This window comes from Balaenoptera borealis, assembly GCF_965194805.1.
Source record: "Balaenoptera borealis genome assembly, chromosome: 15".
Taxonomy (NCBI): domain Eukaryota; kingdom Metazoa; phylum Chordata; class Mammalia; order Artiodactyla; family Balaenopteridae; genus Balaenoptera; species Balaenoptera borealis.
This window is the reverse complement of record NC_138871.1, coordinates 67598062-67625119: the sequence shown is the minus strand read 5'-3', so window position 1 is coordinate 67625119 and position 27058 is coordinate 67598062. Positions and strand designations below refer to the sequence as shown.

The 27058-nt window shown below is 37.8% G+C and overlaps 1 protein-coding gene across 7 annotated transcripts in view; it reads left to right on the top strand.

Annotated features, from left to right (window-relative positions):
• LCLAT1 (lysocardiolipin acyltransferase 1) overlaps positions 1-27058 on the top strand; it is a 296655-nt gene that overhangs the window by 148858 nt on the left and 120739 nt on the right. For 6 of the 7 annotated variants that reach the window (XM_082356799.1, XM_082356800.1, XM_082356798.1 and 3 more), the window contains one exon: positions 9770-9938. The exons of the other annotated variant lie outside the window; for it this stretch is intronic. In XM_082356799.1, the coding sequence (XP_082212925.1) occupies positions 9774-9938 (165 nt within the window). In that variant the 5' untranslated portion in view covers positions 9770-9773. Of the gene's footprint in view, positions 1-9769; positions 9939-27058 lie in introns of those variants that run through there. 7 annotated transcript variants of the gene reach the window in all.

The following is a 27058-nucleotide window of genomic DNA, read 5'->3' as shown; positions in this document are numbered from 1 at the left end:
GGAAGGCAGTGGGCAGGTTCATGCATAAATAAGTCCTGGAAAACTACTGTGGAGGGCTCACCACAGTCAGGACTCTGCAGGTGTTGACTCTCCGGTAGGAATAATGCTTCTAAATTCACCATGCCCTCCCTCCACCTCTCAGGAGTAGGTCAGAGCAGAGTACTTAGGATAGATAAAATGAGTGTCATCAGCTGATCTGGCAGCTGTGGATGGAAGAGAGAACAGGAATTTTACTAGCACATGTTCAAGAAGCCAAGTACAGATTAGAATCTGTGCCAGCTTTACCTGGGCATTCTGTTCTTGGCTCAAAAAAAGATGGTTTGTTTAGCAGCAAGGATTTTGGTGATACAGCTTTCAAAGAGTCTTTCTCTTGAGTCACCCTCCCCCAGTTTGTTTAGATTGGATGCCTTCTCTGTTTTATGCATGACTGTCACCTTGGGATCTCCCTTCATGATCATTTTGGAGGTTCTCACATGTGTTGGATCTCTTGTTTCCTGTATGTCAAGTCTCCCTCAGTCTTGTTTACTCTTTTGTTTTAGCAGAGCCCGTTTTCCAATAGCTTCTTGAAAAAAGATTGTATGGGAGGTAACTTTGAGACCTTGCGATAGTGTTTTTACTATCCTTACACTTGATTGAAAGAGTGACTGGATGGAATAATTTTCTTGAGAATTTTGTAGGCATTGTTCTGTTTTAATCTTGCTTCTGGTATTGCTGCCGAGTTCAAATCCAGTTTAATTTTTGATCCTTTACATGTGACCCATTTTCATCCCCTCTGGAGGTTTTGTAGAATGTCCATCATTTCCTCTATTCTGAAAGTTACAGCGATGTGCCCTGGTGAGCATTTGTTTTCATCCATTATCCTAGCTTTCAGTAGACTCTGTTAAAGTGGAGTGTCATGTCCTCCTGTTCTGGGGAGTTTCTTTGAATTATTTTGTTGCTGATTTCCTCCCCTCCAGTTTCTCACTACTTTCTTTTTGAAGTTTATACGATTTGCCTATGAGACCTCTGTCTTGGTCCTCTAATATTCTTTCTATTTTCCATCTCTTTATCTTCTGCTTGACTTTTGGGGGGATTTCTTCAGCTTTATTTTCTAACTCTTCTGTTGAGTGTTTCATTTTTGCTAATGTTTTTACTAAACATTTGCTGTGTTTTAAACTTCCAGTAGCTCTCATTCTCTGAATGTTTCCATTCTTCATTTTATTAAAAGTTTTTTTCCCCACAAGTACATATTATTCTTGTCTACCAGATGCAGTATCTCTTGTTTTTCTGAAAATGTTAAAGATAGTTTTTTTCTCCCTGAATAGTTTGTTTCTTTCAAGTATACTTTTTTCTGTTTGTTTTGGTATCTAATGTCATGTTAAAGTCTTTCCTCAGATGTCTCATAATCTACTCACAGTAAAAAATAGGGGACTTACAAAGAAGCTTGCATAGAGGTGAGGGTTATATGAACTTTGGGCTTCACTGCAGGGTGATTAGCTGGACTTTTTATTACAGCTAATAAAAAGGGAACCACCAGTACTCCTATATTTTCATCTTTCCTCATGGTCTGGTCAGACTCCTCAGAGAAGTGTGCTCCAGTAAGTCAGCATAGAGCTGTGCTATTCATATTCAATACAGTGGCCACATGTGGCTACTTAAATTTAAATACCATTAAATTAATAATTCAGTTTCCCAGTTGAACTAGCCAAATTTCAAGGGCTCAGTGGCCACATGTAGTTAATGGCTGCCATGTTGGACAGCACAGCTATTGAACATTTCCATCATTGCAGAAAGTTTTATTGGAGTGCACTGGACCAGGACTAAAATCTTGTTGCAGTCATTTGAGAGCTCAGGGAGGGAAGACTCTGGGGTCTCAGCATTCGCGATTCAGTAGGTATATGGTTACTTAATCCCACTGTTCTTAGAGCAGTTACTGCCCTCAGCTGTGTGTCCCCCAGCCCAGAAACTCTGTTTTACTTTCTCCAGAGAAGACAAAGACTGAAACAATATGCTTAACTCTTCATATTACTTTTATTACTCAGTATTTACTTTTTGGCCTTTAAGTCTTACTGGTCCCAGTTCTGGATTCTCCACTGCATTTTCCAGGAATGCCCCTGGTAATAGGTTCTTTATCTCACCTCTCTCAGTATAAACAGTGTTAGGGACTTTTCATTAAGAGAACCAAGTCCCATAGTTCTTCACCTGTAAATACCACTGATATAATTAATATCTTATTTTTGAGGCTTTTGTTTAAATTGGAGGAGAATGTTTGGTAAAGTGACTATTTTAGGACACATTTGACATTATCAAGGTTTATAGCAAGGTCTTTTGATAATAAAACCTCCAATTTATAAATCCACTATGGCTCATGTGCGGTAAGTAGAACAGACTAAAGGCCCATTGAGATTAGGATACTCAATGGGCCTTTAAAAAAAACTATCTTTAACATTTTCAACTGAATAGTTGGCCAGATTATTACTACCTAAATGATTTGTTTTTTGACACTAGTTTTGCAATATTCAAATTTCAACATTGAGTTTCAGCAAAATTACAGATTACTTACATGTCATGAACCTTTGGGTTGTTCATGAATATGAATCTGTAGGTGTTAAGTATGTAAATATCGAGAGCCTTTTGTAAAGTGCCTGGCAAATATTAGGTGCTCAAAATTTGAGGGAATTTTTCCTAACTTCCTCACCTGTGAGCATCCTGGTTAAGTGGTGTGGTCATGATCATCAGGCTGTTGAGAGGTGGAACTGGATCAGGTGCTCCTGGTTCACAGACCTCTTTGATACCGGTATCTGTCAATGCTGGATTTTTGCTGACAGTCCCGTGCACTGTTTTAGAGGGCGGAGAAGCTCTTTGCTCTTAATCAGTATACAGGTTGGTTTTATTGAGTCCAGGCTTATCTACACCATGTCACTTTTGACATTTATTCTAAAACATGAGTCATACGCCTTAGGTTTTTTCCCACCCATGGTGACATGCTCAAGGTGGTATTCTTGTCTATCCTGCCCTGGGTGTGTGCACTTTGTCTTTAGGACCTAGGTCTTCTTGATTTCTTGCAGCTCCCCGATGTATACCCTATACCTCATTAATATGTAATGAGTTACAGTTCCTTGTTTAAGCCATGCTGTTTCAAATTTCTGTGACTCTACATGTTTTTTTGTTTGTTTTAAATTTATTTATTTATTTGTTTTTATTTTTGGCTGTGCTGGGCCTTCGTTGCTGTGCGCCCGTCTTCTGTAGTTGCAGCGAGCGGTGGCTACTCTTCGTTGTGGTGCGTGGGCTTCTCATTGTCATGGCTTCTCTTGTTGCAGAGCACGGGCTCTAGGCACGCCGGGCTTCAGTAATTGTGGCTCACGGGCTCTAGAGCGCAGGCTCAGTAGTTGTGGCGCACTGGCTTAGTTGCTCTGCGGCATGTGGGATCTTCCCGAACCAGGGTTTGAACCCGTGTCTCCTGGGTTGGTAGGCGGATTCTTAACCACTGCGCCACCAGGGAAGCCCTACATGTTTTGTTTTATTGTCTGTAGTAGTCTCTCCCCTCCCCCAATTTCTCATCCTCTAAGTGTCTAACACCTTCTTTAATCCCTTTTAGCAGAGCGCATCTTGCCTTGCTTTGATCTATCCTTAACACCTGTTACATACCTCTATTATAGTATGTATCACACCAAATTGCAATCGTTTCTTAGCACACTTAGCTTCCCTCCTAGACTATGAGAGCAATGCTAGTTAATATTTGAATTGTTATGTGAATTTAAAAAACTAAGGAAATTTTATGAAGTAAAACGTCTTTCCTTCCTGAGCAAGGAACTGTAAGTATCCCTAATAGAGTCCCTTAATCCTTGTCAGGGAGTATCCTCCCACATTGTCATACTCTAGGAATAATATGTGCAACTGAATAAGAAGTCCAGGTGGGCTATGTTTTGGTTCCTGCCTTTGCTTGGCATTGTAGTCATTGGAACCACAGATGGTTAGACAAGGGCAAGCATCAGAATCAGAATCAGATTATGAGCTAGGAAGTTAGTGGGTAAGAGATCTTAACTCATTGTGAAGGGGCAGTGGTCTTAAGGGGAAAAGTTCCTGGGTTACACAGAAGTAGGCATAGCTTTTCAAGAAGATCTACAGTTTAGTTCTATGTATCTGTACTCAGCAATAAAATGGATATGCCATTTTAAAACTATGATTATTTCTTTTCCAAATGGCTTTTATTTTTTGAGAACGCTATCAGTATTATACAGAGAATGCACAGAAATATTAAATTACGGTGTTTGTGATTACCTATGCAGTGATGTGGCCCTTATTTTAAAGGATTTTAAAAGATTAGGTGGTTCATTTACCAGTTATTTAACCAGATTTTTTTCCAGCAGAAGCTGGCAACCCCCATCCTCAGCTCTCCCCAAGTTTTTGTATGCTATATGTTAAGTACTAGGGAGTGTTAAGGTAAGAAAGACGTTAGATTTCCTCACTAAGTTCCTATAAACTTCTCTAACATTCAGAATAATTTTTGCATGAGATATTAATAATTTGGTTTAGATTTATGACATCTTGATTTTGTATACTGTTTATTTTAAAGTGTGTGTGTTTAATTACAAAAGAAGTATGAGCTTGAAAAAGAACATAATGTTGAATTTTAGACTGAGCATGGACTCTGACACCACATTACCTGGATTCAAATCCCAGCTCTGCCATTTCCTAGCTGTATAATCTTGAGCATATTACTTAACCACTTTGTGCCTCAGTATCCTTATATATAAAGTGTGGGGTAATGAAAATATCTACACCATGGGATTATTGTGAGTATTAAACAGGTTCACACATTTAAAATATATGAAACAGTGCCTGGCGTATTCTAAAAGCTTGACATAGTTTAGATGTCATTATAATTGAAATAATCCAGACGTGTAGAATTCCCCAGATCATAAGAGCTTAATGAATATTCTATCAGATTTTATCTCACATAGCATAATCTTTTAAATTTAGTTCTTAATCTGCATACAGTAAAGATCAGTAAATATACGTTTTGTGAGCTTCAACAAATGCATAGTCTTGTAACCATCACTGCAGTTGGGAAATAGAACAGTTTCCTCAACCCCTAAAACTTCCCTTGTGCTACCCCTTCACAGTCAAACACTCCCCCTACCCCTAACCTTTGGACAACCACTGATCTGTTCCCTCCGTATAGTTTTGCCTTTTCCAGAATGTCATATAAATGAAAACATACAGTTAAAAAGAAATCATGCCTTTTGAGCCTGGCTTCCTTCACTCAGCATAATGCATTTGACGTTAACCCCAGATGTTGCATGTATGAGTCATATGTTTTTTCACTGCTGAGTAGTAGTATTTTCTATGGATGTATTAGAGTGTGTTTATCCCCTCACCTGTGACTGACATTTGGGTTGTTTCTAGTTTTTTGCAATTATGAATAATCCTGCTGAAAACAATTGTGTGCAGGTTTGTGTGTTAATGTAAGTTTTCAATTTGTCCTGGATATTCAGTAGTGGGATTGCTGGGTTATATCGTAAATGTACATTTAATATTTTAAGAAACTGTAAAGCTGTTTTCCAAAGTGGCCATACCATTTTGCATTCCCACCAGCAGCGTGTGTGAGTTCTGGTTGCTCTGCATCCTTACCAGCACTTGGTTTAGCCAGTTTTTGGGTTTTTTTTTTAATTTTATTTATTCTAAATAAGCGTGTAGCTAGCATAATTCTTAACCAAGTTTTCTATCAAATCCTCGAGACTTGGAAGAAGAGAGAGAATAGGGCTAGATTAAATGCAGAGTTAATAAGGAGGAGCTGGAGAGACTGTTAGATTTGTAAGAGCTTGGTATGTCTGTCATGTTCACTGTTGTATCCCCAAATGACTGGCACAGGGCCTGACACACAGTAGGAATCTCTTTGCATGTTTATTGAATCACTGTACACATGATTGAGAGGTTAGGGAAGAAACAGGAGTAGGATGGAAAAGTAATTTTAGATTAGACTTGGTTTGAGTAATCCCAGTATATTCATGTGACACATCTCTTAACTCTTCTGGTCCTTAGTTTCATCACTGTAAATTGAAAAGATTCTGTTAGATGATACCTAAGCTCCTTTAACTATAATTTTTTTCCTTTTAATGACATCAAATGAGAAGTAGTTTAGTAAGTGAGGAAGAAGCATGTCAGAGCCTTTGATGGGGAGGTAGTTGTTGTATATAGATGTAATGTGAAGTATAGCCCTTCAGGGAGTTGAGGGGTGAGTATCTAAACAGAGAGCTAGCTAATGGCAGAAACAAACAGTAGATTAAAAAAAAAGGTAGTTACAGAGGGGTTTTCAAATCGAGTAGTAGCATTGCAGGGATATTTTGGGGGCAGGGGTTTTGAAAGGAAATAGGGGTTGAGAATACTAAATTTAGCAGCTCTTTTTAAATTATTATTTTAGACTGGAGAGAATGGCCTATAGTGTCTTTTAATGCAAAGAGGAGGAGCTGAGCCTCAGAGAAAGCAAAGCCAAGGGTGTGTAGAACTACAGACCATCCTGGGCGCTGTGTGAGCAAATTGTTTGGCTACTGTTTTCCAGTGTTCTTTTTCTCCACCCTCACTCCCTCAACCCGCTTCTTAGAAGTTCAGATCTAGAGTTTAGCAGAAAGCCAGTTCTTAGCAGATATTTGTTCTATTTGTACTTTGAAGGATTTTGTATATAACACTGTCACGTATTGGTAGAGATTTAAAAATATACCACATATGCAGAAAAACTTGATTCGGCGTAAGAGACTTGACCTGTTTTGTTTGTCTGACTGACATTTTTTAAAGCACCATGACATTTGAAATTTTATTTCTTTTTCCTGTTGTGAGTCTTTTCAAATATTCAGAGGTCTTAAAGACTCTGCACTCCCAATGCAGGGGGCCCGGGTTCGTTCCCTGGTCAGGGAACTAGATCCCACATTCATGCCGCAACTAAGAGTTTGCATGCCACAACTAAGGAGCCCACCAACTGCAACTAAGACCCGGCGCAACCAAATAAATAAATGAATAAACAAAATAAAACAAATATTAAAAAAAATATTCAGAGGTCTTAATTGCTGAAATACCTTTTTTTTAAAAAAATTTATTTTATTTTTGGCTGCGCTGGGTCTTCATTGCTGCGTGCGGGCTTCCTCTAGTTGCGGCAAGCGGGGGCTCCTCTTTGTTGCGGTGCGCGGGCTTCTCATTGCGGTGGCTTCTCTTGTTGCGGAGCACGGGCTCTAGGTGCACGGGCTTCAGTAGTTGTGGCACGCAGGCTCAGTAGTAGTGGTGCATGGGCTTAGTTGCTTCATGGCATGTGGGATCTTCCTGGACCAGGGCTTGAACCTGTGTCCCCCGTGTTGGCAGGTGGACTCCTAACCACTGCGCCACCAGGGAAGCCCTGAAATACCTTTTTTAATATATAAATTTTAAGGCCATTATTGTTTTCATGGTTTTAATGTTTCCAACGGTTTTATTATCCTGAAGCAAACCATGTTTTTGCTCTCATAGAGTTTAGGTTGTAAAATCAAATGTTTGATTATTCATTTTAGACTGTGCTTCCAACAGTTTATTTTTAAAACATCAATATTTTGTTCATCTGGTTATGAGGACCCTCAAAAGTAATCCATTGGCAAATAATTTAAGAAAGTGAGTGAGGAGTCTGACTTCTACTTAACCTTTCAGCTCATAAAAACCAATTGCCCAAAGATATTACTTTTAGGTTCTAATGTAAAGAATTAATATTTCTAGATTTAAAAAATTCTTTTTTAGTGCACTCTGTAAAATTGCCATCACTTTTAGGCACAGTCACCCTTAGGAAGCTGTTCTGCAGTTCTTAGTCCATTAAATCTACTTTTTATAGGAAGAGATTAAAAAAAAACAACTCTGGAATATTTTAAAATTTTGTGTTGGATAACGTCTTGGAAAAGAAAATATACAGTTTTATGTTAATACTAATAAGCAGAACAAAAAGCAAGGCTTTTTAAACAGCTTTTTTCTTTTTTGGGGGAGGTCAGTTGAGAGTATCTCTTTTTTTTCTTTATTTCAATTTAAAAGAAAAGAGAAAAGTTGATTTATAATGTTGTGTTAGTTTCTGCTATACAGCAGAGTGATTCAGTTATACATATATATATGTATTCTTTTTCATATTCTTTTCCATTGTGGTTTATTACAGAATATTGAATTTAATTCCCTGTGCTATACAGCAGGACATTGTTGTTTACCTTGTTGTTGTACTGCTAATCCAAAACTGCTACCGCTTCCCTCCCCCACCCCCTTTCCCCTTTGGTAACCATAAGTTTGTTTTCTATGACTGAGTCTGTTTCTGTTTCATAAATAAGTTCATTTGTGTCATATTTTAGATTCCATGTATAAGTGATAGCATATGGTATTTGTCTTTCTCTTTCTGATTTACTTCACTTAGTATGATAATCTCTAGGTCCATCCATGTTGCTGTAAATGGCATTATTTCATTACTTTTTATGGCTGAGTAGTACTCCATTTTGTATATATAACTCATCTTCTTTGTCTATTCATCTGTCAGTGGACATTTAGGTTGCTTCCGTGTCTTGACTATTGTAAATAGTACTACTGTGAACACTGAGGTGCACATATCTTTTCGGATTTTGGTTTTCTCTGGATAAATGCCCAGGAGTGGGATTGCTGGATCATATGGTAGCTCTATTTTTAGTTTTTGAAGGGACCTCCATACTGTTTTCCATGGTGGCTGCACCAATTTACATTCCCACCAACAGTGTAGGATGGTTCTCTTTTCTCCACACCCTCTCCAGCATTTGTTATTTGTAAACTTTTCAGTGGCCATTCTGACCAGTGTGAGGTACCTCATTGTAGTTTTGATTTGTATTTCTCTAATAATTAGCGATGTTGAGCATCTTTTCATGTGCCTATTGAGCATCTGTATGTCTTCTTTGGAGAAATATTTATTTAGGTTTTCTGCCCATTTTTTGATTGGGTTGTTTTTTTGTTATTGAATTGTATGAGCTGTTTGTATATTTTGGTAGTTAAGGCCTTGTCAGTCAAATTGTTGGCAGATATTTTCTCCCATTCGTAGGTTGTCTTTTCGTTTTGTTTGTGGTTTCCTTTGCAGTGTAAAAGCTTATAGGTTTGATTAGTTCTCATTTGTTTATTTTTGCTTTTAACTTCTGTTGCCTTGGGAGACTGACCTAAGGAAACATTGCTAAGTCAGGGAATGTTTTGCCTGTGTTCTCTTCTGGGAGTTTTATGGTGTCATGTCCTATATTTAAGCCATTTTGAGTTTATATTTGTGTATGGTGTGAGGGTATGTTCTAACTTCATTGATTAACATGTGGCTGTTCAGCTTTCCCAGCACCACTTGCTGAAGAGATCGTCTTTTCTCCATTGTATATTCTTGCTTGCATTGTCAAAGATTTTTTTTTTTTTTGGCTGCGCCACCTGGCATGCAGAATCTTAGTTCCCCAGCCGGGGATCCAATCTGTGCCCCCTGCAGTGGAAGCGCAGAGTCCTAACCACTGGACCATCAGGGATTTCCTGTCGAAGATTAATTGACCATAGGTGTGTGGGTTTATTTCTGGGCTCTGTATTCTGTTCCACTGATAAATATATCTCTTTTGGGGGAGAGTATCCATTTCTAATGTTCTGACTTGTTAGACCTGTAGGTCATGTAAGAGGGAAGTCAAGCTCATATTCTTTATCAGGGCCCATTCTGTAGCCCTATAATTAAAGATTATTACATGTATCATTCTGAAATTGAATTTGGGCAGTTACAGTAACAAAATATATCGATTTTTTTTGTGTCTTTCAGAATCATGGTGTCATGGAGAGGGATATACTTTATACTCACTCTGTTTTGGGGAAGCTTTTTTGGAAGCATTTTCATGCTGGGTCCCTTTTTACCTTTGATGTTTATAAACCCATCTTGGTATCGCTGGATCAACAACCGCCTTGTGGCAACCTGGCTCACGCTACCTGTGGTAAGTTAAACAGCAGAGAAAGAGACCATACCAAAGTGACCATACCAAAGTGGCCTAGCCTATTGATTTGTATTTTGTTAGAGTCAGATTTAGTCAAATATTAGAAGAAACATATTCGTGTTACATAAGAAGCACATTAGTTTTTGTATTTCCCCCTTTAAATGAAAGAGAGAAATGAAGTAATTCATGTTCTTGAAATAAAATATGTATTTAAGGGCTATATTCCAAAATTGAGTTTCTTCCATATTCCTAATGAATTTTATTTTCCTTCACTGGGGTATACTTTAGTAAAATGCAAAAAATCTAAAGATGCAGACTGAAGAATTTTTACATTGTTAATTTTATATTGCATTTCCGTTTATTTTATTTATTTATTTATTTATATTTATTTTTATTTTATTTATTTTATTTTTGGCTGCATTGGGTCTTCGTTGCTGCGTGCGGGTTTTCTCTGGTTGCGGCGAGCGGGGGCTACTCTTCGTTGTGGTGTGTGGGCTTCTCATTGCAGTGGCTTCTCTTGTTGCGGAGTATGGGCTCTAGGTGCGTGGGCTTCAGTAGTTGTGGCTCATGGGCCCTAGAACGCAGGCTCAGTAGTTGTGGTGCATGGGCTTAGTCGCTCCACGGCATCTGGGATCTTCCCTGACCAGACCTCGAACCTGTGTCCCCTGCCTTGGCAGGTGGATTCTTAACCACTGCGCCACCAGGGAAGCCCTGTTTTATTATATTTTGTATTTCTCTTGCTTCTTTTTTTTTTTTTTTTGGTCTTATTTATTTATTTATTTATTTAATATACATGTATCTCTTCTTTTTCAAATTCTTTTCCCATTTAGGTTATTACAGAACATTGAGCAGAGTTCCCTTTGCTATACAGTAGGTCCTTGTTGGTTATCTATTTTAAATATAATGTGTGTATATGTCAATCCCAAACTCCCAATTTGTCCTCTCCCCCCCCCCCCTTCGGTAACCATAAGCTTGTGAGTGTGTTTCTGGATAAGTGCATTTCTATCTTTTTTTTTTTTAAGATTCCGCATACAAGCAATATCATATGATACTTGTCTTTCTCTGTCTGACTTACTTCACTTAGTATGATAATCTCCAGGTCTATCCATGTTGTTGCAAATGGCATTATTTCATTCTTTTTAATGGCAGAGTAATATTCCATTGTATATACGTACCACAGCTTTATCCATTCATCGGTTGATGGACATTAGGTTGCTTCCATGTCTTGCCTATCATAAACAGTGCTGCAATGAACATTGGGGTGCATGTATGCTTTTGAACCATAGTTTTCTCCAGATATATGCCCAGGAGTGGGATTGCTGGATCATATGGTAGTTCTATTTTTAGTTTTTTAAGGACCTCCATACTGTTTTCCATAGTGGCTCTACTAATTTACATTCCCACCAACAGTTGTAGGAGGCTTCCATTTTCTCCACACCCTCTCCATCATTTATTGTTTGTAGACTTTTTGATGATGGCCATTGTGATCGGTGTGACGTGATATCTCACTGTAGTTTTGATTTGCATTTCTCTAATAATTAGCAATGTTGAGCATCTTTTCATGTACCTCTTGGCCATCTGTATGTCTTTGGAGAAATATTTATTTAGGTCTTCTGCCCATTTTTTGATTGGGTTGTTTGTTTTATTGATATTGAGCTGCACGAGCTGTTTGTAAATTTTGGAGATTAATCCCTTGTCAGTCACATTATTTGCAAATATTTTCTCCCATTCTGTGGGGTGTCTTTTTGTTTTGATTATGGTTTCCTCTGCTGTGAAAAAGCTTTTGAGTTTAATTAGGTCCCATTAGTTTATTTTTGTTTTTATTTCCATTACTCTAGCAGATGGATTGAAAAAGATCTTGCTGTGTTTTATGTCAAAGAGTGTCCTTCCTATGTTTTTCTCTAAGAGTTTTATAGTATCCGGTCTTTTTAGGTCTTTCATTCATTTTGAGTTTATTTTTGTGTCTGGTGTTTGAGAATGTTCTAGTATCATTCTTTTACAGGTAGCTGTACAGTTTTCCCAGCACCATTTAATGAAGAGACTGACTTTTCTTCATTGTACAGTCTTTCCTCCTTTGTCGTAGATTAGTTGACCATGGATGTGTGGGTTTATTTCTGGGCTTTCCATCCTGTTCCATTGATCTATATTTCTGTTTTTGTGCCAGTACCATACTGTTTTGATGACTGTAGCTTTGTAGTATAATATGAAGTCAGGGAGCCTGGTTCCTCCATTTCTGTTTTTCTTTCTCAGGATTGCTTTGGCTATTTGGGGTCTTTTGTGTCTCCATACAAATTAAAAAAAATTTTGTTCTAGTTCTGTGGAAAATGCCATTGGTAATTTGATAGGGATTGCATTGAATCTGTAGATTGCCTTGAGTAGTATAGTCATTTTGACACTATTGACTCATCCAACCCAAGAACATGGTATATCCTTCCATCTGTTTGTGTCTTTGATTTCTTTCATCAGTGTCTTACGGTTTTCAGAGTACAGGTCTTTTGTCTCCTTAGGTAGGTTTATTCCTAGGTATTTTATTCTTCTTGATGTGACAGTAAATGGGATTGTTTCTTCAACTTCTCTTTCTGATCTTTCATTGTTAGTTTATAGAAATGTAACAGATTTCTGTGCATTAATTTTGTATCCTGCAACTTTACTGAATTCATTGATGAGGTCTAGTAGTTTTCTGGTAGCATCTTTAGGATTTTCTATGTATAGTATCTTGTCGTCTACAACCAGTGACGGTTTTACTACTTCTTTTCCAACTTGGACTGCTTTTATTTCTTTTTTTTCTCTGATTGCCGTGGCTAGGACTTCCAAAACTATGTTGAATAAAAGTGGCGAGAATGGACATTGTTGTGTTCTTCCTGATCTTAGAGGAAATGCTTTCAGCTTTTCACCGTAGAGTATGATGTTAGCTGTACGTTTGTCATATGTGGCCTTTATTGTGTTGAGGTTAGTTCCTTCTATACTGACTTCCTGGAGAGTTTTTATCATTAATGGTGTTGAATTTTGTCAAGAGCTTTTTCTTCATCTATTGAGATGATCATATGGTTTTATTCTTCAATTTGTTGATATAGTGTATTACACTGATGGATTTGCAGATATTGAAAAATTCTTGCATCCCCTGGGATAAGTCCCACTTGATCGTGTTGTATGATCCTCTTAATGTATTGTTGGATTTGGTTTGCTAGTGTTTTGTTGCACATTTTCGAATCTGTGTTCATCAGTGTTGTTGGCCTATAATTTTCTTTTTTTGTGGTATCTTTGGTTTTGGTGTCAGGGTGATGGTGGCCTCATAGAATGAGTTTGGGAGTGTTTGTTCCTCTGCATTTTTTGGGAATAGTTCAAGAAGGATAGGTGTTAACTCTTTTCTAAATGTTTGATAGAATTTTCCTATGAAGCCATCTAGTCCTGGACTTTTGTTTGTTCGAGTTTTTTAATCACAGTTTCAATTTCAGTACTTGTGACTGGTCAGTTCATAGTTTCTGATTCTTCCTGGTCAGTTCATAGTTTCTGATTCTTCCTGGTCAGTTCATAGTTTCTAATTCTTCCTGGCTCAGTCTTGAGAGATTGTACCTTTCTGAGAGTTTGTTCATTTCTTCCAAGGTTGCCCATTTTATTGGCATACAGTTGTTTGTAGTAGTCTCTTATGAAATTTTGTATTTCTGTGTTGTCTTTCGTAACTTCTTCTTTTTCATTTCTAATCTTACTGATTTGAGCCCTCTCTTGTTCTCTTGATGAGACTGGCTAAAGGTGTATCAATTTTGTTTATCTTTTTAATGAACCAGCTTTTAGTTTCATTGATCTTTTTTATCATTTTCTTCATCTCTGTTTCATTCATTTCTGCTCTGATCTTCATGATTTCTTTCCTTCTTCCAATTTGGGGTTTTGTTTGCTCTTCTTTCTCTAGTTGCTTTAGGTGTAAGGTTAAGTTGTTTATTTTGGATTTTTCTTGTTTCCTGGGGTAAGACTGTATTGCTATAAACTTCCCTCTTAGAACTGCTTTTGCTGTGTCCCACAGGTTTTGGATCATAATGCTTTCATTTTCATTTGTCTCTAGGTATTTTTTGATTTCCTCTTTGATATCTTCAGTGAGATCCATTGGTTGTTTAGTAGCATATCGTTTAGCCACCACATGTTTGTGTTTTTTAAAGTTTTTTTCTTGTAGTTAATTTCTAATATCATAGCGTTGCGGTCGGAGAAGATGCTTTATATGATTTCAGTTCTTTTAAATTTACCAAGGCTCACTTTGTGGCCCAGCATGTGATCAGTCCTGGAGAATGTTCCATGTGCAATTGAGAAGAATGTGTATTCTGCTGCTTTTGGAAGGAATGTTCGATAAATATCACTTACGTCCATCTCCTCTAGTGTGTCATTTAAGTCCTGTGTTTCCTTACTGATTTTCTGTCTGGATGATCTGTTCATTGATAAAAGTGGGGTGTTAGAGTCCCCCACTATTATTGTGTTACTGTCGATGTCTCCTTTTATGACTGTTAGCATTTGCCTTATATATTGAGGTGCTTCTATGTTGGGTGCATATATACTTGTAATTGTTATATCTTCTCGGATTGATCCCTTCATCATTATGTAGTATCCTTCTTTGTCTCTTGTAACAGTCTTTATTTTAAAGTCTTTTTGTCTGATATGAGTATTGCTACTCCAGCTTTCTTTTGATTTCCATTGTTATGGAATACATTTTCTATCCCCTCACTTTCAGTCTGTATGTGTCCCTAGATCTGAAGTGGGTCTCTTATAGACAGCAAATATATGGGTCTTGTTTTTGTATCCATTCAGCCTTTGTCTTTTGGTTGGAGCATTTAATCCATTTACATTTAAGGTAGTTATCTATATGTTCCTATTACCATTTTCTTTATTGTTTTGGGTTTGTCTTTGTAGGTCTTTTTCTTCTCTTGTGTTTCTTGCCTAGAGATGTTCCTTTAGCATTTGTTGTAAAGCTGGTTTGGTGGTGCTTATTAATTCTCTTAGCTTTTGCTTGTCTGTAAAGCTTTTGATTTCTCTGTTGAATCTGAATGCGATCCTTGCTGGGTAGAGTAGTCTTGGTTGTAGGTTTTTCCCTTTCATCACTTTAAACATATCCTGCCACTCCCTTCTGGCCTGCATAGTTTCTGCTGAAAAATCACCTGATAACCTTATGGAGATTCCCATGTATGTTATTTGTTGCTTTTCCCTTGTTGCTTTTAATATTTTTTCTTTGTATTTAATTTTTGACAGTCTTTTGGTTGAGGTATTTAATCCATTTAAGTTTAAGGTAATTATCAATATGTGTGTTCTTACTGCAATTTTGTTATTTGTTTTTGTAGGTCTTTTTTCATCCCTTCCTCTTTGGTTCTCTTTTAGGATTTTATGACTAATTTTAGTGTTGTGTTTGGATTCCTTTTTCTTTTTTGTGTGCGTACCTATTGTAGATTTTTGGTTTGTGTTTACCACGAGGTTTTGAATAGCACTTTATATGTAAAAAGGATTGTTTTAATTTGCTAGTCTTTCAATTTCAAATGCATTTTCAATAACCTGTGTTTGTACTGTCATCTTCTCATGATTGCTGGGTTTGATATCATATTTGTGTGTGGATGACTTCCTACCTTTACTTCATGTTTGCCTTTACCGGTGAGGTTTTCCATTCGTAATCTTCTTGTTTCTAGTTGTAGCTTTTTCTTTTCCAGCTAGAGGTTCCTTTAGCATTTGTTGCAAAGGTGGGTCTGGTGTTGCTGAATTCTCTTAGCTTTTGTTTGTCTGTAAAGCTTTTGATTTCTCTGTTGAATCTGATTGAGAGCCTTGTTGGGTAGAGTATTCTTGGTTGTAGGGTCTTCCCTTTCATCACTTAAAATATTGTATATCATGTCACTCCCTTGTGACCTGAAGAGTTTCTGCTGAAAAATCAGCTGATAACCTTACAGGAGTTCCCTTGTATGTTATTTGTTGCTTTTCTCTTGTTGCTTTTTATATTTTTTGTCTTTAATTTTTGTCAGTTTGATTACTATCAGTTTGATTACTATGTGTTCCTCCTTGGGCTTATCTCTGTGCTTCCTGGACTTGGGTGACTGTTTCCTTTCCCATGTTAGGGAAGTTTTCAGCTATTATCTATTCAAATATTTTCTCAGGCTCTTTCTCTCTCTCTTCTCCTTCTGGGATCCCTATAATGCGAATGTTGGTGCATTTAGTATTGTGCCAGAGGACTTTTAGACTGTCCTCACCTGTCCTCATTTCTTTTTATTCCTTTTTCTTTATTCTGTTCCACGGCGGTCATTTCCACCAACCTGTCCTCCAGCTCATTTATCTGTTCTTCTGCCTCACTTATCCTGCTATGGATTCCTTGTAGTGTATTTTTTATTTCAGTTATTTTTCATCTCTGTTTGTTTATTCTTTATTTCTCCTAGGTCTTTGTTAAATATTTCTTGCATCGTCTAGATCTGTGCCTCCATTCTTTTTCTGAGATCTTGGATCATCTTTACTATCATTACTCTGAATTCTTTTCAGGTAGGTTGCCTATCTCCACTTCATTTTGTTTTTCTTCTGGGATTTTATCTTGTTCCTTCATCTGGGACATATTCCTCTCTCATCCCACTTTGTCTAACTTTCTGTGATTGCAGTTTTCATTCTGCAGGCTGCAGGGATGTAGTTTTCTTGCTTCTGCTGTCTGCCCCCTGGTGGATGATGCTGTCTGAGAGGCTTATGCAGGTTTCTGGGTGGGATTGACTGGTTCCTGTGCACTGGTGGGTAGAGCTGTGTCTTGTCCTTCTGGTGGGCAGGTCTGTGTCAGGGGGTGTGTTTATCTGGCAGCTGTGTGCTCAGGAAGACTTTAAGTAGCCTGTCTCCTGATGGGTGGGGCTGTGTCCTCCCCCTGTTGTTTGTTTGGCTTAAGGCGTCCCATCACTGGAGCCTACAGGCTGTTGGGTAGGGCCAGGCCTTGGTCAGAAAATGGCAGCCTCCAGGAGGGCTCACGTCAATGAGTACTCCCCAGAACTATCACCACCAGTGTTTTGGTACCCCCGGTGAGTCACAGTGTCTCCCCTCCTTTGCAGGAGACCCTCCAATACCAGCAGGTAGGTCTGGCCCAGGCTCTTATGAGGTCACTGCTTTTTTCCCTGGGTCCTGGTGCACACGAGACCTTGTGTGAGCCCTCCAAGAGTGGAATTTCTGTTTCCCCCAACCCTGTGGAATCCCTCCTTTCAAACCCTGCTGGCCTTCAAAGCTGGATTCTCTGGGGGCTCCTTCTCCTGTTGCGAGACCCACAGGCTGGGAAGCCTGATGTGGGGCTCAGAATTTTCACTCCTGTGAGAGAACTTCTGTGGTATAATTATTTTCCAGTTTGTGGGTTGCCCACCCGGCACGTATGGGATTTGATTTTATCGTGTTTCCGCCCGTTCTACTGTCTCCGTGTCGCTTCTTTGTCTTTAGATGTAGGATATCTTTTTTGGTAGGTTCGAGTGTTTTTTTTTTTTGGTCGATGATTGTTCAGCAGATAGTTGTGGTTTTGGTGTTTTTGTAAAAAGAAGTGCGCTCATGTCCTTGTACTTCGCCATCTTGTCTCCACCTCCATTTATTTTATAAAATGACAAAAATTAAGATTCAGATAACAGACTTTTTAAAACTTGTGACATTGATGTGATCAAGTCTCCCCAGTAACCACAGAATTTAGGAATGAAGTGATTTTCTGTCTGGGGGCTAGGTTGAAAACGTGTGAGGTAAAAGTGCATACAAAACGTATAGTAAATTCTTGGATCAGCCAGATATTTGCTACGAGGTCTGTGCATACTGCTCTGAGCACATGTCCCTCTGACCCTGAGAGCTGGTTACTCCTTATAGGTTTCTAGTCTATACTTCTCCCTTCTCTGGCACTGAACCGGTTTCAGCCCTTTGTTGTTGCTTAAGAGCAGTGCCTTCTCCAAAAATGAAGTGTTGTGCAAGCAGCCTCCTTTACCTTGAATGGGTCGTATTTCCTGAGAGTGTTCTGTTCCTTCCTTTCCCTGAGCAACACCTGGAACTTAATTTTACTGGGTTTATTGACCTGTTTTGGTGGAGGTGGTGAGTATAATACCTGAAAAGGAGAAGAAGGAGGGAATTCTCTTCCTTCGCTTGTTGAAGGGTCTTCTCTACCTGTTTCTTTTGAATGAGTTGTCTTTTTCCCCTCAGGCAGACTGCCATTGTTGTGTTTGTAGAGAGGAAAGTATCAATGCTGATGCTATAGACCCCTCAGGTGGAGGTTGATAGGGAAAGATTTCCAGAAACAAACAGTGGTTGGTGGGGGAGTACCTACCTTGATAGAGTAGACGTTTCTCAAAAGTTCCCTGTAAATTGAATTTTAATAAATTGTTTACAGTGCACTCTCCTTCTTCTCATATTTTAAAAAGAAATCCTGTGATGAATAATTTTACAGATTATATTCCTCCCTTGTTACAAGGTTAATTAAAAATATTTTATTCAGGCGATCTGTTTTATGAAATGTGATATTGTTAAACTAAAAGTAGTCTCCTCCTTCTTCTCATTTTCTTTTCTCTATTTGTACTTAAAGCTGACTTTTCTACAGGCACAAACTAAAGGGATTGTAACCTACTGGTAGATAAATACCTGTGGAAAGGTATGGCATATTTAATTCAGATATAAGGAGAAGAATTAGGAGGTTTTGTTAAAAGGAAAAATCAAACTAAAAACCCAAGGGTAATGATGATCATAGCTATTGACCACTTATGTGGTAGATGTTATGCTAAGTGCTTTAATAAGACAGCCACATTTTAGGTGCCACCATCATCCCCATTTTACAGAAGAGGAAATGGAAGTTTTGAGAAAATAATTTGCCCAAGTTCACATGCATAAGCAAATTATTTAAACAGAGCTGAGATTAAACCCAGTTTGTCTGCTGCCATTAGAGCTTTAGGTGATAAGAAAACCTTCAAGGGTTGGTCAGAGTCACCTGGCACCTTAACCATTCCAGGTGGTAAGAAACTCATTGGCACCTCATGATTGTTTCTAAAGAAGAAGGTTTGGAGTTCTTTTCAAGCCAGGGAATACCTGACTTTGGGGGGTGGGGAGGAAATCTGAGAAACCAACAACTCGTAATAAAGTCAGTTTCATTAGTGAGATGATTCTGTTGCAGTGGAAGATGAAAATTGACAAGAAATAGTCATAGAAGCCTTTTCTTTTTCTAGAGAAACCAAAGACATAGGTTGCTGAAATACCTGGAACAAGGAGCATATTAGTAAATACTCGTTGGATGAGTGGACAAACATAAAGAAGTTTCAGGGTCAAACTAGCTCAAACTTTAGTATCAAGAATTGTGCAGTATTCTCTCCTCTATTTGTTGAAAGAAAAATTTATATATATATATATATATATATATATATATATATGTATATATATGTGTGTGTGTTTATATTTTTATAAATGTTATAAAATCATGCCTTTAGGGATTACGTAGTGTGTCACAGTCCACCTAGAGTAATTTTACTACGTATAAAATGTAAGAGCCTTGTAACAGTGTGGTGCATTTGTTCTCACATTCTTTGTGCTGTTATTGTCATATTGCATCTACTTACACAGTAAACTCCATAGAACAGTGTTTTATCTAAATATCATCCATTTACAGTGTTTTTTGTTTTTTGGCTGCGTTGGGTCTTCATTGCTATGCGCAGGCTTTCTCTAGTTGTGGCGAGCCGGGGCTACCTTTCGTTGTGGTGCGTGGGCTTCTCACTGTGGTGGCTTCTCTTGTTGCGGAGCACAGGCTCTAGGTGCACAGGTTTCAGTAGTTGTGATGTGTGGGCCCAGTAGTTATGGAGCGCAGGCTCAGTAGTTGTGGCGCACGGGCTTAGCTGCTCTGCAGCATGTGGGATCTTCCTGGAGCAGGGATCGAACCCGTGTCCCCTGCATTGGCAGGCGGATTCTTAACCACTGCACCACCAGGGAAGTCCCACAGTGTTCTTTATTCTTCCTGTATGGTACAGTTTCTATCTAGTGACATTTCCCATCAGCCTGAAGAACTTCCTTAAGCTTTTCTTGTAGTGAGGGCTCCTGTAGATGGATTCTGTTTTTATTTAATTAAAAGTTAAGTTTACCTCCGTTTTTTTTTTAGAGAAAGAGGGTCTTTTTTTTTTTTTAATTTTTATTTATTTATTTATTTATGGCTGTGTTGGGTCTTCGTTTCTGTGCGAGGGCTTTCTTCTAGTTGTGGCAAGCGGGGGCCACTCTTCATCGCGGTGCGCGGGCCTCTCACTATCGCGGCCTCTCTTGTTGCGGAGCACAGGCTCCAGATGCGCAGGCTCAGTAATTGTGGCTCACGGGCCCAGTTGCTCCGCGGCATGTGGGATCTTCCCAGACCAGGGCTCGAACCCGTGTCCCCTGCATTGGCAGGCAGATTCTCAACCACTGTGCCACCTGGGAAGCCCTACCTCCGTTTTTGAAGGCTAATGTTGCTGGCATTTCTGGGGTGACTCACCTTGCGGGGCCCCCCACCCCCAACTTTGAAGTTCCCCTGTCTTATGTTCCTCTTGAAGTTCTCCATTGTTTTTGATAAAAAGTTAGCTATCATACATGTTGTTGCTTCCCTTTATGTAATGTGTCATTTTCCTCTGGCTGCTTTAAAGATTTCTCTTTGTTTTTTAGCAGTTTGATTATGATATGCCTAGGTATAGTTTTCTTTATTTTGCCATGTTCCATTGGACAGCTTAGATCTGCAGCTTTGTTTTTGTCCAAATTGGGAAATTTGGGGCCATTATTTCTTTTTTTTTTTTTCCACACACACACACTGTATTTTATTTTTACAAGAGATAAATAGACTGACACCAAGCATTGTACATGGATGACCACAACAAAAGCAACAATGATTGCAATTACCAAACATGAAACACACTCATACTATGTCATAATATTGACATTCAGTCCAGTAATCCTCCACTGTAACAGCTCCTTTACTTTGCAGTGAAAATTGATTTGTATATTCTTTGCCTCTGAGTCCTTGTGGGATTTTTTTTTTTTTTTTAAATTCAGACAGAAAGTCACAAAAATTATACTCATCCTCATCAGTTCACTCAGTCCCATGTAATTAATTTTTTTTTCATCTTGATCTTTTGTTAGCACTTTTATGAGTTCATCAGTTTTTCATTAGAGTTCTGAAAATGCTTATTCATTCAGTTCAGAAGTACCGTCAGTTACCAGAAACCTGTACTTGTCAGAGTCTTTTCCATGAATTTCTTGAAGATGAAACCCTTTTATAGGAACATATTTGCAAAATCATCAGAGTACACCCAGAACTGTCCGTAAGTGACAAAAGACTTAAAAATGACCACGGTTAAAGATTTGATGAAAGTTCATAATAATGCAGTTGACAAGAAAATTAGTTATTTCTGAGATATACATTTTAAAGTAATAACTAGGATTATTACTTATAACATTATACCAGAACATATAAGATTTTTAGAAATTTCATGTAATGTCTGAAACATTTATATTAACATATTTCCATACAAATACAAATATAGGATTTTTAGAAATTTCATGTAATGTCTGAAACATTTATATTAACATATTTCCATACAAATAACCCAATGAAAGTTTAGTATTAGTTGTTTTGTTTGTTTTTTTATACTGCAGGTTCTTATTAGGCATCAATTTTATACACATCAGTGTATACATGTCTCAACTTCTGCCCTGCAAACTGGCTCATCTGTACCATTTTTCTAGGTTCCACACACATGCATTAATATACGATATTTGTTTTTCTCTTTCTGACTTACTTCACTCTGTATGACAGTCTCTAGATCCATCCACGTCTCAACAAATGACTCAATTTCGTTCCTTTTTATGGCTGAGTAATATTCCATTGTGTATATGTACCACATCTTCTTTATCCATTCGTCTGTTGATGGGCATTTAGGTTGCTTCCATGACCTGGCTATTGTAAATAGTGCTGCAATGAACATTCGGGTGCATGTGTCTTTTTGAATTACGGTTTTCTCTGGGTATATGCCCAGTAGTGGGATTGCTGGGACATATGGTAATTCTATTTTTAGTTTTTTAAGGAACCTCCATATTGTTCTCCATAGTGGCTGTATCAATTTACATTCCCACCAACAGTGCAAGAGGTTTCCCTTTTCTCCACACCCTCTCCAGCATTTGTTGTTTGTAGATTTTCTGATGATGCCCATTCTAACAGGAGTGAGGTGATACCTCATTGTAGTTTTGATTTGCATTTCTCTAATAATTAGTGATGTTGAGCATCTTTTCATGTGCTTCGTGGCCGTCTGTATGTCTTCTTTGGAGAAATGTCTATTTAGGTCTTCTGCCCATTTTTGGATTGGGTTGTTTGTTTCTTTGATATTGAGCTGAATGAGCTGTTTATATATTTTGGAGATTAATCCTTTGTCCGTTGATTCATTTGCAAATATTTTCTCCCATTCTGAGGGTTGTCTTTTCGTCTTGTTTATGGTTTCCTTTGCTGTGCAAAAGCTTTGAAGTTTCATTAGGTCCCACTTGTTTATTTTTGTTTTTATTTCCATTACTCTAGGAGGTGGATCAAAAAAGATCTTGGTGTGATTTATGTCAAAGAGTGTTCTTCCTATGTTTTCCTCTAAGAGTTTTATAGTGTCCAGTCTTATATTTAGGTCTCTAATCCATTTTGAGTTTATTTTTGTGTATGGTGTTAGGGAGTATTCTAATTTCATTCTTTTACATGTAGCTGTCCAGTTTTCCCAGCACCACTTATTGAAGAGACTGTCTTTTCTCCATTGTATATCTTTGCCTCCTTTGTCATAGATTAGTTGACCATAGGTGCGTGGGTTAATCTCTGGGCTTTCTATCTTGTTCCATTGATCTATGTTTCTGTTTTTGTGCCAGTACCATATTGTCTTGATTACTGTAGCTTTGTAGTATAGTCTGAAGTCAGGGAGTCTGATTCCTCCAGCTCCATTTTTTTGCCTCAAGACTGCTTTGGCTATTCGGGGTCTTTTGTGTCTCCATACAAATTTTAAGATGATTTGTTCTAGCTCTGTAAAAAATGCCATTGGTAATTTGATAGGGATTGCATTGAATCTGTAGATTGCTTTGGGTAGTATACTCATTTTCACAATGTTGATTCTTCCAATCCAAGAACATGGTATATCTCTCCATCTGTTGGTATCATCTTTAATTTCTTTCATCAGTGTCTTATAGTTTTCTGCATACAGGTCTTTTGTCTCCCTAGGTAGGTTTATTCCTAGGTATTTTATTCTTTTTGTTGCAATGGTAAATGGGAGTGTTTCCATAATTTCTCTTTCAGATTTTTCATCATTAGTGTATAGGAATGCAAGAGATTTCTGTGCATTAATTTTGTATCCTGCAACTTTACCATATTCATAAATTAGCTCTAGCAGTTTTCTGGTGGCAGTTTTAGGATTCTCTATGTATAGTATCATGTCATCCGCAAACAGTGACAGTTTTACTTCTTCTTTTCCAATTTGTATTCCTTTTATTTCTTTTTCTTCTCTGATTGCCGTGGCTAGGACTTCCAGAACTATGTTGAATAATAGTGGTGAGAGTGGACATCCTTGTCTCGTTCCTGATCTTAGAGGAAATGCTTTCAGTTTTTCACCATTGAGAATGATGTTTGCTGTGGGTTTGTCATATATGGCCTTTATTATGTTGAGGTAGGTTCCCTCTATGCCCACTTTCTGGAGAGTTTTTATCATAAATGGGTGTTGAATTTTGTCAAAAGCTTTTTCTGCATCTATTGAGATGATCATATGGTTTTTATTCTTCAATTTGTTAATATGGTGTATCACATTGATTGATTTGCGTACATTGAAGAATCCTTGCATCCCTGGGATAAATCCCACTTGATCGTGGTGTATGATCCTTTTAATGTTTTGTTGGATTCTGTTTGCTAGTATTTTGTTGAGGATTTTTGCATCTATATTCATCAGTGATATTGGTCTGTAATTATCTTTTTTTGTAGTGTCTTTGTCTGGTTTTGGTATCAGGGTGATGGTGGCCTCATAGAATGAGTTTGGGAGTGTTCCTTCCTCTGCAATTTTTTGGAAGAGTTTGAGAAGGATGGGCGTTAGCTCTTCTCTAAATGTTTGATAGAATTCACCTGTGAAGCCATCTGGTCCTGGACTTTTGTTTGTTGGAAGATTTTTAATCACAGTTTCAATTTCATTACTTGTGATTGGTCTGTTCATATTTTCTGTTTCTTCCTGGTTCAGTCTTGGAAGGTTATACCTTTCTAAGAATTTGTCCATTTCTTCCAGGTTGTCCATTTTATTGGCATAAAGTTGCTTGTAGTAGTCTCTTAGGATGCTTTGTATTTCTGCAGTGTCTGTTGTAACTTCTCCTTTTTCATTTCTGATTTTATTGATTTGAGTCCTCTCCCTCTTTTCCTTAATGAGTCTGGCTAATGGTTTATCAATTTTGTTTATCTTCTCAAAGAACCAGCTTTTAGTTTTATTGATCTTTGCTATTGTTTTCTTTGTTTCTATTTCATTTATTTCTGCTCTGATCTTTATGATTTCTTTCCTTCTGCTAACTTTGGGTTTTGTTTGTTCTTCTTTCTCTAGTTTCTTTAGGTGTAAGGTTAGATTGTTTACTTGAGATTTTTCTTGTTTCTTTAGGTAGGCTTGTATAGCTATAAACTTCCCTCTTAGAACTGCTTTTGCTGCATCCCATAGGTTTTGGGTCGTCGTGTTTTCATTGTCATTTGTCTCTAGGTATTTTTTGATTTCCTCTTTGATTTCTTCAGTGATCTCTTGGTTATTTAGTAACGTATTGTTTAGCCTCCATGTGTTTGTCTTTTTTACGTTTTTTTCCCTGTAATTCATTTCTAATCTCATAGCGTTGTGGTCAGAAAAGATGCTTGATATGATTTCAGTTTTCTTAAATTTACTGAGGCTTGATTTGTGACCCAAGATGTGATCTATCCTGGAGAATGTTCCATGCGCACTTGAGAAGAACGTGTAATCTGCTGTTTTTGGATGGAATGTCCTATAAATATCAATTAAATCTATCTGGTCTATTGTGTCATTTAAAGTTTCTGTTTCCTTATTTATCTTCATTTTGGATGATCTGTCCATTGGGGTAAGTGAGGTGTTAAAGTCCCCCACTATTATTGTGTTACTGTCGATTTCCTCTTTTATAGCTGTTAGCAGTTGCCTTATGTATTGAGGTGCTCCTATGTTGGGTGCATATATATTTATAATTGTTATATCTTCTTGGATTGATCCCTGGATCATTATGTAGTGTCCTTCCTTGTCTCTTGTAACATTCTTTATTTTAAAGTCTATTTTATCTGATACGAGTATAGCTACTCCAGCTTTCTTTTGATTTCCATTCGCATGGAATATCTTTTTCCATCCCCTCACTTTCAGTCTGTATGTGTCCCTAGGTCTAAAGTGGGTCTCTTGTAGACAGCATATATATGGGTCTTGTTTTTGTATCCATTCAGCCAGTCTATGTCTTTTGGTTGGGGTATTTAATCCATTCACGTTTAAGGTAATTATCGATATGTATGTTCCTATGACCATTTTCTTAATTGTTTTGGGTTTGTTTTTGTAGGTCCTTTTCTTCTCTTGTGTTTCCCACTTAGAGAAGTTCCTTTAGCATTTGTTGTAGAGCTGGTTTGGTGGTGCTGAATTCTCTTAGCTTTTGCTTGTCTGTAAAGCTTTTGATTTCTCCATCAAATCTAAATGAGATCCTTGCTGGGTAGAGTAATCTTGGTTGTAGGTTCTTCCCTTTCATCACTTTAAGTATATCATGCCACTCCCTTGTGGCTTGCAGAGTTTCTGCTGAGAAATCAGCTGTTAACCTTATGGGAGTTCCCTTGTATGTTATTTGTCGTTTTTCCCTTGCTGCTTTCAATAATTTTTCTTTGTCTTTAACTTTTGCCACTTTGATTACTATGTGTCTCGGCGTGTTTCTCCTTGGGTTTATTCTGTATGGGACTCTCTGTGCTTCCTGGACTTGGGTGGCTATTTCCTTTCCCATGTTAGGGAAGTTTTCGACTATAATCTCTTCAAATATTTTCTCTGGTCCTTTCTCTCTCTCTTCTCCTTCTGGGACCCCTATAATGCAAATGTTGTTGCGTTTAATGTTGTCCCAGAGGTCTCTTAGGCTGTCTTCATTTCTTTTCATTCTTTTTTCTTTAGCCTGTTCCACAGCAGTGAATTCCACCATTCTGTCTTCCAGGTCACTTATCCGTTCTTCTGCCTCAGTTATTCTGCTATTGATTCCTTCTAGTGTAGTTTTCATTTCAGTTATTGTATTGGTCATCTCTGTTTGTTTGTTCTTTAATTCTTCTAGGTCTTTGTTAATCATTTCTTGCATCTTCTCAATCTTTGCCTCCATTCTTATTCCGAGGTCCTGGATCATCTTCACTATCATTATTCTGAATTCTTTTTCTGGAAGGTTGCCTATCTCCACTTCATTTAGTTGTTTTTCTGGGGTTTTTTCTTGTTCCTTCATCTGGTACATAGCCCTCTGCCTTTTCATCTTCTCTATTTTTCTGTAACTGTGGTTTTTGTTCCACAGGCTGCAGGATTGTAGTTTTTCTTGCTTCTGTTGTCTGCCCTCTGGTGGTTGAGGCTATCTAAGAGGCTTGATGGGATGCTCTGGGCCATTATTTCTTTACATATTTTTTTCTGCCCCGTTTACTCTCTTTTATCCTTTTGTGTCCACAATTATATGTATGTTAGATTGCTTAGATTGTTACACAGGTCACCAAGTTCACTGACCCTCTCTTTTGCCATCTCTAATCTGTGTTTTGTTTACACAGTGGATTTCGATTTAAAATACTGTAAAGTTCTAGAACTTACATTGGGTTCTTTTATTGGTTTCACTACTTTCTTGAGATTCCTCAAGTTGTAATTATAATGACTATATTTTCCTGTAAGTCAACTGGGTAGTTAAGTGTGGTGCCATTTACTCTGTTAGGGCCCTCATCCTCTTTTTTTATTTTTCCTGTAGGAAATACTTTGCATTGAATATTTGCATAATTCCTACATTATTAGTATGTATCCTCCTTATCTGTCAGGCAAAATTTCTTTCTCTTAATAGAAGGATGTTTTGTGTTGTAACTTGTGTTTATTGAAAAAGTAGCAGCAGGATCCCTGTACACTCATTTATTTATTATTAACTTATTAACTCTT